At 42.6% G+C, this 13,222-nt stretch overlaps 1 protein-coding gene across 2 annotated transcripts; it reads right to left on the bottom strand.

Annotated features, from left to right (window-relative positions):
* Positions 1-67: 67 nt before the first annotated feature.
* TMEM129 (transmembrane protein 129, E3 ubiquitin ligase) lies at positions 68-12,698 on the bottom strand. Of its 2 annotated transcripts, XM_082315938.1 has the most exons (5): positions 10,864-12,698; positions 9,754-10,228; positions 7,200-7,359; positions 4,178-4,437; positions 68-3,020 (listed from the first exon to the last, which is right to left on the bottom strand). In XM_082315938.1, exons 1-4 carry the CDS (start codon positions 11,066-11,068, stop codon positions 4,189-4,191), a joined length of 1,089 nt encoding a protein of 362 aa, XP_082172064.1. In that variant the 5' UTR covers positions 11,069-12,698; the 3' UTR covers positions 68-3,020; positions 4,178-4,188. The 2 variants fall into 2 exon arrangements, with proteins under 2 accessions (XP_082172064.1, XP_082172063.1); XM_082315937.1 differs by having other exon boundaries at positions 68-4,437.
* Positions 12,699-13,222: the final 524 nt, after the last annotated feature.

The raw sequence follows: 13,222 nt of genomic DNA, 5'->3' as shown, positions 1-13,222 counted from the left end.
AGTCAGAGTGATTTCCACCCATATGAAGTTTTAACTGGTAAATATAACTTGAAAATGAAAACCAGAAGTCTTACATAAAACCAACTGTACTTTTATTCAGCTCTTCAGAGATTTTTAAGATTAACTACATGTATTCATTAAGCCTTTTCCTTAAAGGCTATCCAAATAATACTGTCCATTTTAAAACAGGTAAGCTATCTCGGTTAAAAAAAAAAACCACCACAAATAACAAACCCTGCAGTATATCTTTGGAAGAAAATGTCTTGTAATGCATGTCAGAGCTTGAATATTTATATCTCAACGCCTTATATATCTCAAAGTCAACATTTTGTAAGAAATGGCACTCGGAACTTTAGTCAGTTCTATGCCTTACTGAGGTTTAGCAGGACTGGAATGGTAAGTAGCTGCAGTCTACCAAGTTTCAACACAATAAAAGTAGTTATACTAAAGAGATCACATAATAACCTGGTATTTTGGTTTCAAGATATGGCAAGCCTCATGGTAAACAACTGCATTCATATCATGGATTCAAAATATATCCTGCTTGGACAAAATGCGTTTTTTGGGTTAGCAAACTATGTTAACCTAAAAAAATCAACAGATAACATATTTTGCCAATATTTTCTGGAATGCTATAATTACAGAAATGACACAACTGTGGAAATAAATAATATAGCCACAGCCCATGTTTCAGAAACACCTGTTCAGCGGCAGCACATATGGAAATTTGGGCTATACATGTATACATACATATGGGGTATTTATACCGACACTGCACGCCCGCATATAGATTGTCTTATCGTAATGACATTACATTTATATAACATACTTCAGTTTATTAACATTGCCTACCCACAAGTCAGTGATGTGGAAAAGCATACACACAGCTGAAAAAGCAATGCTAAATCACTAATAATTCAAGAAAATTCTTTAAGTAAATATTTTAGCCCATCACATTACTTGGTTCACTTTTTTCTTAGAAAAGTGCTGTAAAAAGACCGATTCTAAACCCTACCCTTATGTTTAAGAAACATATCAGGATTGGGTGGGAGGCAATGTATTTCTTTTTACTGCAGAGATCTTCTCTAGAAACAGCCCTATACGTGCATGTGGTTCTTCGGATGATGATCTGAAGCTATCACGAAGACAAATGCCTGTTTTTATACTCTATTATTTTCATGTTCAGTGATTTATTCAAGACAAGATATCACACGACTGTGCAGGGAGAGGTCACGGTTTCTCCTTCTACTGTCTCCAAGAAGGATATGTCATAGGGATTTTTAACAAGTTGGTTCTCTAACACAGCCTTTAAGAAGCTTACAAACTTTGGCGGCATGCCAGATTACTTTGAGAATTTAAACTTGGGAAAAAAATGCTTGTTTTAAGGAATTTAAGCCAGGCACTATTATTAACATAAATCATATCTTTATTTTGGTAATTATTATTAAGATTTCTAAGAGGCACTTCTGTGGATAGAGCACTACCATTAAAAAATGCAAGAGTATTATACATTTATGACTGTTACTTGCTCACACTGTTATATTGGCAAAAGAAGTAAGATAAATAAAAGCAAAGTTCCACTGAAATGGAAACTTCCAATCAATTCAAAGTAGATTTTTGTAAAGAAAAATTTGACTGCACAACCAATTGGGAGACTAAAGCTCTTATTACATGACATACTATTGGCAACTGGCCTGTTTTTCTTGTATAAAACCATGTGCAACTACATGCATCTAAGTTTCTCACGGCCTTTACCATGTTAACTTTACACATCTTTACAGTAAATATTTTTATTCCAAACAGGAAAAGAGCTGTAGGAATTGAATGACTGTCAGTGGCAAAACCACAACTCCAAAATCCTACCCTCTCTTCTGCAACTATTTCAAGGACAACAAACCTGGTATCTGTGCCACATTATGTAAACTTTCCAGAAGAAAATGGTACAAAATGCTTATTTGTAAAGGCTGCAGTGTAGTGAGGAGGTGCATGTCAGGTGACACCACCTGGCCCTGTAAGAATCTTCCAAAGGTTAATAAATCCTGCAGAGACCATTTCAAACTTCCAAATAACTTGCCCACAGAAGTACTGGAAAATGTTTTAAATTCCATCACTGATCAGCTCCTTGATTTTTTATTAATGTTCAGACTTGTCAACAAATCTGCCTGAAACTCAGGAACTCAATTTAATCCTGTTCAGATGAAGAAGGGCATTCCACTTAAGATCTCTCTGGGAAAGAGAGACTAATCCAGTCTCAGTGTCAAATTTTCACTCTATACAATCCAAAACAACAGGTAATGAAAACCAGAAAAATCACCCTTATTAATAGGTAGTACAGGTAATTGCATAGTAAATGTTGTATATGTAACAACTGAGATACGCTCAAGCAATTAGTGTCCTTAAACCCAAACAGTTTGGACTTTTATAAGTGCATGTCATTAAAAAAACACCAACAAAAAACCCAACACCAACAATATAACATCTATGTCAGTTCTCAAATGATGCTGTCAAATCTGTTCTCCATCCCTTATCTCTCTCCAAAATACGGCTCACAGCCACATTCGTAACCGTTTCCTGGCTGGCCGTCTCTAAGCGCGGTTGGGTGCATTCACCACACAACCCGTAGCTAGGCTGAGACCTGAAGGAAATCTTTCGTGGTTGTGCTTCCAGTACTTGTACCGTTTCTAACATCCTGCCACCTATTCCTGCTCACAGCAGTTTTCCCTATCATGGTCATCAAGGCGTTTTCAGTTAACCACTGGCATGTCATCTATGCTAGTGATTTATTGATAAGATCCTTCTGATTATACAGGTGGGAGGTATTAGGCCTTTTATTCTCCTAGACCAAAGCATTAAAATATAACTTTCTCTCGCTATTTGACCCACCTGTCTGCCTGAGGTTACTGCCCCTCTGAGGTGGACAGTCCAAGCAGGCCGATACCTGCATCTCAGCCCCTGCAGCGCACAGGTCAGCGCAAGAACTCACACATTCTCCAGCAGCTCGAGGCTCTCCACCAAGCAGTCTGCCAAATAATCGTTCATTGAAGGGCGTGATGGACAGCTAGAACACTAAGCCCTGCATTTAGGTCTAGGAGTAGGGCTCTCCTAAATGTATGGAAAATGTTTTGATTTTAATTTACAAATTATTCTGATGCAGATCAGATCAAGAAGCGTGCATTAGTACCCTATGAATATTAAAACAATGACTACTGCTTATGATCAGTCTTTGAATTGCAAGCCTGAAAGACTTTTGTTAATGATGGTCACTCTTTGGGCATCTAGCATGGCAACATACACCTTTGTGATCCTGGCATCTCGTTCAGGGGAAAGGTTACCCCTCGGAAAAAGCTTGCAGGCTTTGAAATAGCTGAGCATTCTTTCAGAGTATTTAGACAGTTCAAATGTTTGCTGCGCTCCCTTCAAATGTATAAAAAGAAGTCCATCACCTAAAGACCATCGAAACCCTAAGCAATGTAGCTCCTGGAAACCAACAGATTTAATGATGCATAGCGTTGGCAGTGTAGGTAAATGGGGTATGTTTCTGAATCCTTCTGTTGTTTGAAATAAATACATCCATCAAAAAATAAGCTAGAGGCAGATTAATGGAATAAAAAGTCCCTATGGGAGTTGTACATCTTCAGGGATTAAATTCCTTAGCCTACAGAAACCGATCCCCTTTAGAAGCGGAGGGGACCAGCAGAAGAAACACAACTGGTATACTTGTTTGGTGAACACTTGCAAAGATTAATAAGAACTTTACAAATGGATTAAAGAAGAACAAAAGTAGCAATGAAGTCTAACCAAAGTAATTTTCTCAGTTAGCCCTTTACTAAAGAATCAAACCCCAAGTTAAATTTAAAAATTTAAAGAATTTAACCGACGTTAAAACTGGAAAAGAGAATAGTACTGCAAATATAGAGGGATACCCTTATTCCATCCAAGACATAAGAAAGCAGAAGATGGGGTAAAAAAAAAAATATCCAGAAACTGGTGAATAAAACCCAAAGATACAGGTAAAAGTGGAGAGGAACTGAAAAGCTTTACATCTCTTTTCAACACTGTAAAAGAAAGCTTTGGAGTTTGCACCCTCGTAGAACATGAAGTCTCAGAAACAAATCTAACAGACCTTTTAACCAAACCCACTATGAAATACATTCAAATTTAAAAAGTTAAAACATACCCCAATATTATTCATCGTATTATGCAAACATCTAAAATGCAAAATTTGGCTCGGCAAGTTGGACAAGGCACTTGGCTCGACAGCCAGGTCTCTGGGTGCTGCTGATCCTGTCGGCTGGCAAACCATTTGCCCATGCAGGTGAGGCACCACATGGGACGACAGCAGCATTCCTGGCATTCCCCTTCGTTTGGCTCCTGGCAGTTCTTGATGAGCTTGATGTTAGCGATAGTCTGCATACACCCTATGCATGGCTCCAGCTCCTAAAGGAGGAGAAAAGTGTCACAATTATGAACTGCACAGAATGGTTTGTTATCGCTCTTCGAAGGCTTTTAGAAAATGATCTGCGCACAAGCATAGCAGGAACGTGAGTTGGGCAGAGCCTCAAGGCAGAACTGCCCCTCCAGAAGATACCAAATAGTTTCAATCTCCAGTGTTTTAGCAGAACACCCTCTAATGAATGAGAACAATGAATCTCTTTAAACAGAAAACCCAGAACAGCTGCATGAGACTGATTAAACAAAAATGACTGAAAATAAATGTTTGTTCTTCCTCTCTCTGAAGAGCTCCACCTGTTTCCAGAGCACAACGGCCAGAGCAAGGTAAGCAAGCAGCCATCTTTAGCATTCGGACATACTATTTCTCAAAAAACATACCAATATAAAGTATGGAAAATAAACAAAGCAAACAGGTTTTACCACTTATTACAGCAAATGGCTGTTCATACCTTCCATGTTTGTAAGTAAGAGACATAAATAACAGAGGAAATCGGGGTTCTACTGAACACAATGGGCACTCATCTTGAAGGATCAGAAATTTACTTAATTTTTCTTGGATAATATTGGAATAATTGATATTTCCCCACCATTAATTATGCCACAGGAACTTGCAGTTGCATATAGGGAGATCATCTTGCTATGAAGTGTTTTACAATTAATAATTAGCATTTCCCATGTGTCTTCCAGCCAAAGCTCTCCAAGAACTTGACAAAGTTCAGAAGACAACACACTGAACAGGCATGGAGACCTGAATCCTCTTCGTACTGCTACTGGTGTAACAAAAAAGCAGCTCTGCTTTGTGGTCTCTAGTTCCCACCTCCAGTGTCTCTTCCCTTGTCAGCTCAAGTGTCTGTTCGACCACGCTGGCAGCTTGACTGCGGAGCAGATCATCTTGCTTTGCCTCTTTTCACCTCAGTCATTTCCCCCAAAGTCTTGTGTCAACATGGGGATGAAGAGAGTGTGGGAAGCAGGACTGCTTCTTTCAGAAGCTGTATCAGCTTTTAGCTTGTGAAATTGGGGCTTACCTAAGTTTTTAGGCAGGAAAAACTCTAGCATAGAAAGGTTAACTAACTTTTTCAACTTATTCATGGAGCTTTGGAATAGGGAAAAATCCCATGTTTTATTTTTAATGTCTGTATCATAGTTTCTGATGTTATTTATCGCTCGATGTCAAACTAAAATTTGGTAGCTCAGCTGACACTTCAATGTGTCACAAATTAAAAGCCCTGAAAGAAAGCAACTCTCTCAAATAAATAGTTTCTTCTCTTTATTTTGAACATCTCTTTTCACTACACACTGGCACTGCAGTCAGAACGCACAATCACATTATGTGCAGCCATATCTGATCCAGTTTTATTTTAGCAAGTTCACGTAACCATACAGCGAAGACACGGTGTAAGCTGCAATGACACTACCAAAGATACCAAGTACTCCACTGGCTGGAACATCTGACACAGGCTTACCGCAAGGTCACCAGAACTAGTTTAATTAGTTACCCCTGGTACATTGAACAGTGCTCTAGTCACACTTCTGACTGCAGCACAAGTATAATAATGACCAGGTCTCTTCAAATATTACTGAAGGAAGGACTCTGTAGCGTTATTTACAATTAAAGCAAGCCCCAATTAAGAATCATTAATTAATTTCAGCAGAAGATCCAGCAAAACCTGGCTGTCTAGAAAAGCAAGATGTAATGGAGCAAACTGAATGGTAACGGAGCAAAAATAAATGAAGCAAAAGAACAGTAACAACAGCTGTGATTCTAGCTCCCCATAAACTTTCTGGAAATGTAACTTCTTAATTTCCAAATGTTTTCAAGCAAAATTTTTATGGAAATGATTACAGAGGACTTTCTTCCACCCTGCACATTTCTCATGTCTCAAAAATGTAATGTTCACAATACAGTTCATCTCCTCATAGAAGGAACAGAAGAAGCAGCCAGAACTACATTTATTACACGTTTACTGAAATGGAAGGTGAGCCCTTGTGACGGAGGCACCCACCCTGACTGAGGGAACAGCACTTTGGCTCAGGCATCACCCACGAGTGGGCCTGAGTGGAGTCAGCCCTGCTGTGCAGACCTTGAGAAACTGTGCTAGGCCGTATTTTCTGACGAAGTTAAGGAATTTAGGCTACGTCTTATCAGGAGCTAACGGTGCCAGCCTGACCCGGAACTAGATGAAACTAAAACTGCGATGGCTGCACAGCCTCACCAAAGGGGGATTGGACTATGAGTAAATCACTTTACGCTATAAATATCTGTAGCCCCCTGAGCTCTCCTGAATGGCAGTGGGCTGCACGCCACTGATCTCCCCTTGGGCAGGACGCCTCTCAAGGTTAGTCCTCGAGACCGAGAGATCCCTTACCCGGCATCTGTTATCTCCAGAGAGGTAAGCCACATTTTATATTAGATCTAAAGCATACTGTATACAAGCTAGCTGAATTATTAGAAGTGCAGTAAGTAGTAGAGTGTTTGGCTGCTGTTTAATTATCATTTCATTATCATTTAATTACTGTTTGATTACTGTTCAACTACCATTTAATAATCATCATTTAATAATTACCATTTAATCATCATTCAATCATTGTTTAATCAGTGTTTAATAAAACCTTTTGGTTAACCCCACAACGACTTCTCTTAATAATTTGCCTGCGACAGCCCTAAGTAAACAGTTCTCAATCACACAGTAATCACAGGCTCACCTATATTGAAAAGTGTAATTATTACAGTGGACAAAAAGTCTCACCTGAGTGCTTGGAACAGGATACGTCTGGTTAATTTCCACCAGAGATGTAAAGGTTTCTAGAAATAAATCACTAAGGCTTTGATGGATCACAACATTAGCTGCATTGCTGATGGGAGCACGGAGCTTTTCTCGGAGCTCCCCGTACTCTGTGGAATTCAACCTGAAGAAGAAAAGATGGAAGAAAATGTTACCTTAATTATCTATTCAAATACCTTGATAGTACATTGCAGAGGTTAACCTCAGAGAAGTAAATCCACAGAAGAGTTATTTAGGTTGGTACATAGTCGTCACAATAAATACACAGTGAGCTTTTTGCTTTCTTTTGCTGTTTAGTTGTTGTTTCTGACACAACTTAGACAACAGAACACGCTGTTCTTCGTATCTGTGTCAGATTGGCGATAGGATATGCCACAGGGTAGCTAAAACATCATACAAAAATAAAGGAAGGCTTTTGAAGTAATCAGCGTGAACAAAAGCAATACAGGCACATAAATCATGCATTAACTGTAAAGTACTGCATGCACAATTTCTGTCCACCTTCTTAATGCCTATTTACTTATATCTAAATTCTAGTTTATAAATTCCCGAGGACAGAAATTAGTTATATCAGGTGACGTATCACATGGTGATATAGTACATGCAAGTTATCAGAAGAATATGAATCAGTATCAGTTTCTGTGATTTTATGATACAATTTTAGATAAAACCTAAATTTCACAAAGGTTACAAGCAGCTGCTGGATGTGACTTACACTTTGATTTAACGCTGTAAGAAGCTGTGTTTCACACTAGGTTGCTTCTGCTAAAGTAAGTGTCTCTAAGTGAGGCCCGCAGACCTCAAGGGGCACACGAGACCTCGTGCAGATCCTGTAGGGACACATTACTGTTGTTACCCCTTTTTAATGCAACAGTTCTGAACTGCAGATTCAGAACTCCCCAGCTCAGTGTTTCCACTCATTAAACAGCTTTCATGGAGAAGCCCTGGGAACATCGCCCTGAAATTCCTTGTTCTTCCTACCACTCGCTGAGTTCCCGAAGCCCAGTACAATGCAACGCTGGCTTAGCTTTAGCTCCCTGTGGTCTCCATTGTTTTAACTATTATAGGATAATGTTGTTTGTTAACAGATACTATCTGTGCAAATAATAGAGACCTTTGTATGCAGCAGAAGTAGTCACCTTGAACATGCAGGGAAATGTGGCCTGCCTACACAAAAGCATTTTTCTTCCAGAAACATCCCACTGTATCCAGTTCTGATTCTGGATATGTACAATGATCCTATATCCTTAATAGGGGAATTTTGTCGTATGGCACTTTTCTTAAATCCTGTATGACTGCATTCTAGCAGAGATTTGCTATTTCTGTCACGTCCTATTACAAAAACTTTCAAACAGTCTTCTCAGTGCTTTTCTGAGAGCTGTTTAGCCACAAAAGAAAATTCTGGGGTTTGGATTTTTTTTCCCTAAAAGGAATTGCCAAAGCAGCCGTGATTTTCTCAGCTGGGGATGCAGTTTTATCACTCTGGCAGTGAAGCACTTACAGAAGAAAATCATTAGTTGTTTAACACTTATTTGGTCACCACTCTCACAGGTCTATAAGTCTCCTCTTTTCTCAGGATTGTCACACTTACCTTAACTAACCTCTCGTTCTGAGCTCTGTTCACCTGGATATCTAACACAATCACCTCCACGCCTTCCTCATACTTGCCAGGACCCCTCCGCTCACCTACAAGTCCGGTGATCTGACTGCTTTTAACTACCTAATAAATAAATGCTGCTGACGTACAACTTTACAGCAAGCACACCCAAATGCCTTTTCAAACATAATAGTTGTAGGAGCACCAGCATGGCTTTGTGTACTCCTTCTAATGACACAACAACAAAGACTTTAGCACCATTCTAAGCAGTGTAACAGGTTTCTGCAAAACTTGTACTTTTGCCTAGCTACACAGAGAGACTGCTGAACAAAATAGCATGGACCCTTGGAAAACAAGCCCTAACAGTTCACAGCATGTGCTCTGATTTACTGCTACAAGAACACATAAATCAGAAATGGACGAAAATTACTTCCTTGCTTTAAGGGCAGTTAGCTTGCAGTAGCTCAGCGAGAACTCTTCTGAGCAGCGACAAAATTATGAGCTTTGAGCACAAGAAGGAAAAAAAACTCATGGGGGAACAGCCAGTTTTAGACAAATTTGTCCTCCCCCAAAATTTCTAAGACCAAAGCTTCTCCCTTTCATTCCTGTTCTCCATCTTTCACCAAAGTTTTTCCAGTTACTTCTTTCTGCATCCAGCACAATCCTCTTCCTAAGAATGGATCAAACAGGGCAGTCCCTCTGTTTAACCACTGTGCATTCAATACTGTAGGTATATGAGTCTTTCTAAACAACCTTTCTTCACTGCACTGCATGGCAGAACTGCGCATACAGCATCTCTGAACACCAGGCAGGGAGCAAAAAGGAAGGGACAAGACCCAAGGAGTCTTCAGATCTGCACAAAAGCACTCCATTAGCACTATGAAATCGCATATATATAATATAACAGGGTAGCTGTTTTACCGGATATCAAATGCCTTCACGTAGGGATTAATACTGGCAACACGGATGGTGAGGAACTGCACAGGCATATTGGAGTCTGGGGTGAGTTCATGCTGTCTGGAGTCTGTCACTGTCAAATGAATGTCCCGCTGCTGGGCAACGTGTAAACAGTAGGTGGTCACTTTAATCACCCATGTGTCCGTAACAATAACCCTTGCTCCTGGCGTTCCAGTAGCAAATTTGTCGATTCTCCTAAATTCTGTGTTGATGGAAGAAGCTACTGCCCTCCAACCCGACTGCGGGAGAGCATGAACAGCGAGCGTTCGGGCTAACGGATGATTATTCCAACCTTTCCGTGACCAGTAATACGCCAGGGCACTGGTGACCGCTGGAAAGAGAACAGCGAAGAAGAAGAAAGTTTTCCATCCTTTTGAAGCCAGGTAGAAAAAACAAAGATGTTTTTCAGGTGCAGCAAAGCACATACCAAGGTAATAACCTGCAAGGAGAAAGACTTACTTTCAGAAAGTGATTAAGTAGATGCATAAACACATACCCTGACACGTAGTTATCTAGCCAGTGAGCTCACCTCCAGGAGAGCTACTGTACTTTGGGATGATAACTCAAATTCAAGAGTCTTGTCCTAAACAATCTGAGGTAAATTCTTACCTGTCACTGATTTTTTACCAGAATTATGTAGCGAAGTGAAGCTAATTTGAATTTGCAGGTTAAATAAAATTACCTGTAAGATGACACTTACTTTTGGCAGAATTATAAGCTAAAGGAAGCTGATTTGCATTCGCTGGTTAAATAAAATGCTGTTCCTTTGTAACTGCAGGTTCTCTGATGCAGCCAACTAGTTATGAAGTTTAGGGTGTACATCACAAAGAAGCTCGAGAGATGCTGAAATACCCTGTTTCCAAGACGCACGGTGTAACCTGCTTCACCCAACAAGCGGGCCCCGCTGAGGAAGGCCCTCGCTCCCGCCATGGCGGCGGGTGACAGCCGCCACAAGAGGTTTGCCTCTCGCACCCCCGGGGCTGAGGGCTGCCGCCTCCCGTGGGGGCCGCCTCCCGTGGGGACACCCCCCCCGCCCCGGGCCCTCCCTCCCCGCCGCCGCCGGCCGGGGCTCACCCAGGGGCAGGAGGGAGTGGGCCAGCATGGTGCCGGTGCTGCGCCGCAGGTGGTACTGCACGAAGGCCGCGTCCTCGCTGCCCAGCCAGGCGGCCAGCAGGCTCTGCACCGTCAGCCCCGCCGAGCGCACCTCGTCGGGCGGGAAAACGAAGCAAACGGCGAACACCAGGTAGGCCAGCGTGAAGGTCACCGCCGGGCTCTCCATGCTGCGGCCCGCCGGGCGCGGCCCGCTCCCGCCGCCCGGCCCGGCCCGGCCTGGCCCGACCCTCCGCCGCCCCGCGGCTCGCTGGGAGCGGTAGTTCCCGCCGCAGTTCCGCCGGGGCGGAGCCGGCCGCGGGAATAGCGGGCCGGGGCACGGAGCCCCGCCAGCCCCGGGGGCGGGCTCCAGCCGGCGGTGCCGGCCCTCTCACTCGCCCCATGGCCCCCCAGGACCGGCCGGGACCCGAATCTCCCGGTAGCCAACCCCGGCCTCCCGCTTTATAAACGCCTCAGGTTGTCCTTCACAGGCCTGGCAAAAGAAACTAATCCCAGTTCTAAACTTAACGGAGCTCTGCGGGGTGAGGGTCGCGTCCTTCTGAAGCAGGCAACCGGCATGCTGTACTCAGGGGTCTGAAAAAGCTTAACGTGTTTTTCCTGGTGTATTTTATGTAATGTTCTCTTCAGAGAATGATCAAGACCGGGACGTAAAATCTTAAAAGCCCTTAAAGGGAGACAGATGTTAAGGTATCTTTGTACACTCCTAAACACAGTAAAGGGAGAGGCCTGACCGGGATCTCTGGTTACTACTGAAGTACAAATAATAACTAATAGCCACAAAAATCGCTGTTTCTCTTAGAACGCAACAACCCCCCTCCTTGCACCCTGTAATACCGCTAAACTGCCATATTTGTCTCGTTTAGAGAAAGGGGAAATTGTATAATTGGAGAAGCACGTCAGAGAAAGCAGCACGCGATGTTCCACGCTACTGCTGATGGGGACCTCGGTCCACGGGAAAAGCCGCCCCCGGAATGTGAAATCTTAGGCTGGCAGATGGCTGGAGCGTTGCCGTTGTTGACGGAGACCAGGAATTCACGGTGGTTCAGTGACTCTTGAATAAGACAGTCGCATCAGGAAAATTATGATCGGGTTACGAGCATCTTATTTCATTCTAAAAGACATTGTTGGCAAGTTTATTGTTTTAAAAATCATTTCATTGTTGCTGTCTAATGACTCAACGGTAAGGACTTTTAATTTGCAGAACGGACTATGAAGTTCAATGATAAAAGGTTGTGAAGCAGCAAGTTTTCTTTCTGTGGTTTTATTCAAAAGATTGTTGAAGCAGAATAAAGGAGATGTTGTGGATGTACTTGGGGCTACAGGGGACTGATGGGTTTGTGTTGTGAGGGGGAAGAGAGGGAAAATGCTCTAACAGCTACACGGGACACTTGTGCGAAAGTCCTGAAGATGATGGAAGTTCATGTCCATGTATTTATCATTATGGATCTGTCCTGGTTTTGGCTGGGATAGAGTTAATTTTCTTCCTAGTAGCTGGTAGAGTGCTGTATTTTGGATTTAGTATGAGAATAATGTTGACAACACACTTATATTTTAGTTGTTGCTAAGCAGTGTTTATAGCAGTCAAGGACTTTTCATCTGCCCGTGCTCTGCCAGGCGCACAAGAAGCTGGGAGGGGGCCCAGCCAGGGGGGCTGGCCCAGACTGGCCCAAGGGCTGTTGCATACCACGTGATGCCCAGTATATAAACTGGGGGAGTTGGCCCGGGGGGCAGCTCAGGGATGGGCTGGGCATTGGTCAGCGAGTGGTGAGCAACTGCATTGTGCATCACTTGTTTTGTATATTCTATTATTATTATTCCTCTGCTGTCCTATTAAACTGTCTTTATCTCAACCCACAGGTTTGACTTTTTTTTTCCCAATTCTCTCCCCCATCCCACCGGGGTGGAGGGTGAGCGAGCGGCTGTATGGTGCTCAGTTGCCAACTGGGGTTAAACCACGACAGGATCTCTGAATGGAAATTTAAACATGGACCTTCTTCTTCCAGAAGGTTTCCAGCTTCTGAGCTGATCCTGCATTAATTTCTCTATCAGCAACTTTCATTTCCTTTAAAGCGTCCTAATGGTATCAACAGTATTTCATAGTCACCACAGGACTTGGGGGTCACTCCAGATTTACCTAGGCTGACCTATTTTACGAAGCCTGTGTAGGCCCCAGACCCAATTCCTCCATAGCAGGCACCTACAAGAAGAATGTTGGAGTCTACATCTCAAATTCTTGCCCGGTTTTGCTTTGTGGGGAAACCAGAGTGCTACCATGCCAAGGAGGTACGCTGGGGTCCGCAAAAATCCGAACAGGCCTTGGGCG

This window comes from Platalea leucorodia (assembly GCF_965183815.1).
Source record: "Platalea leucorodia genome assembly, chromosome: 6".
In the NCBI taxonomy this organism is placed as follows: domain Eukaryota; kingdom Metazoa; phylum Chordata; class Aves; order Pelecaniformes; family Threskiornithidae; genus Platalea; species Platalea leucorodia.
This window is presented reverse-complemented; position numbering and strand designations above follow the sequence as displayed.

What these genes read in the sequence shown, in the direction of transcription:
- TMEM129 (XM_082315937.1), bottom strand. Translation starts at nt 11,068, where the DNA reads ATGGAGAGCCCGGCGGTGACCTTCACGCTGGCCTACCTGGTGTTCGCC. An exon ending in CCACTCCCTCCTGCCCCTGG is followed by an intron (nt 10,229 to 10,863) that starts GTGAGCCCCGGC and finishes TTCTCCTTGCAG; the next exon opens with GTTATTACCTTGGTATGTGC. An exon ending in GTGAAGGCATTTGATATCCG is followed by an intron (nt 7,360 to 9,753) that starts GTAAAACAGCTA and finishes TTTCTTCTTCAG; the next exon opens with GTTGAATTCCACAGAGTACG.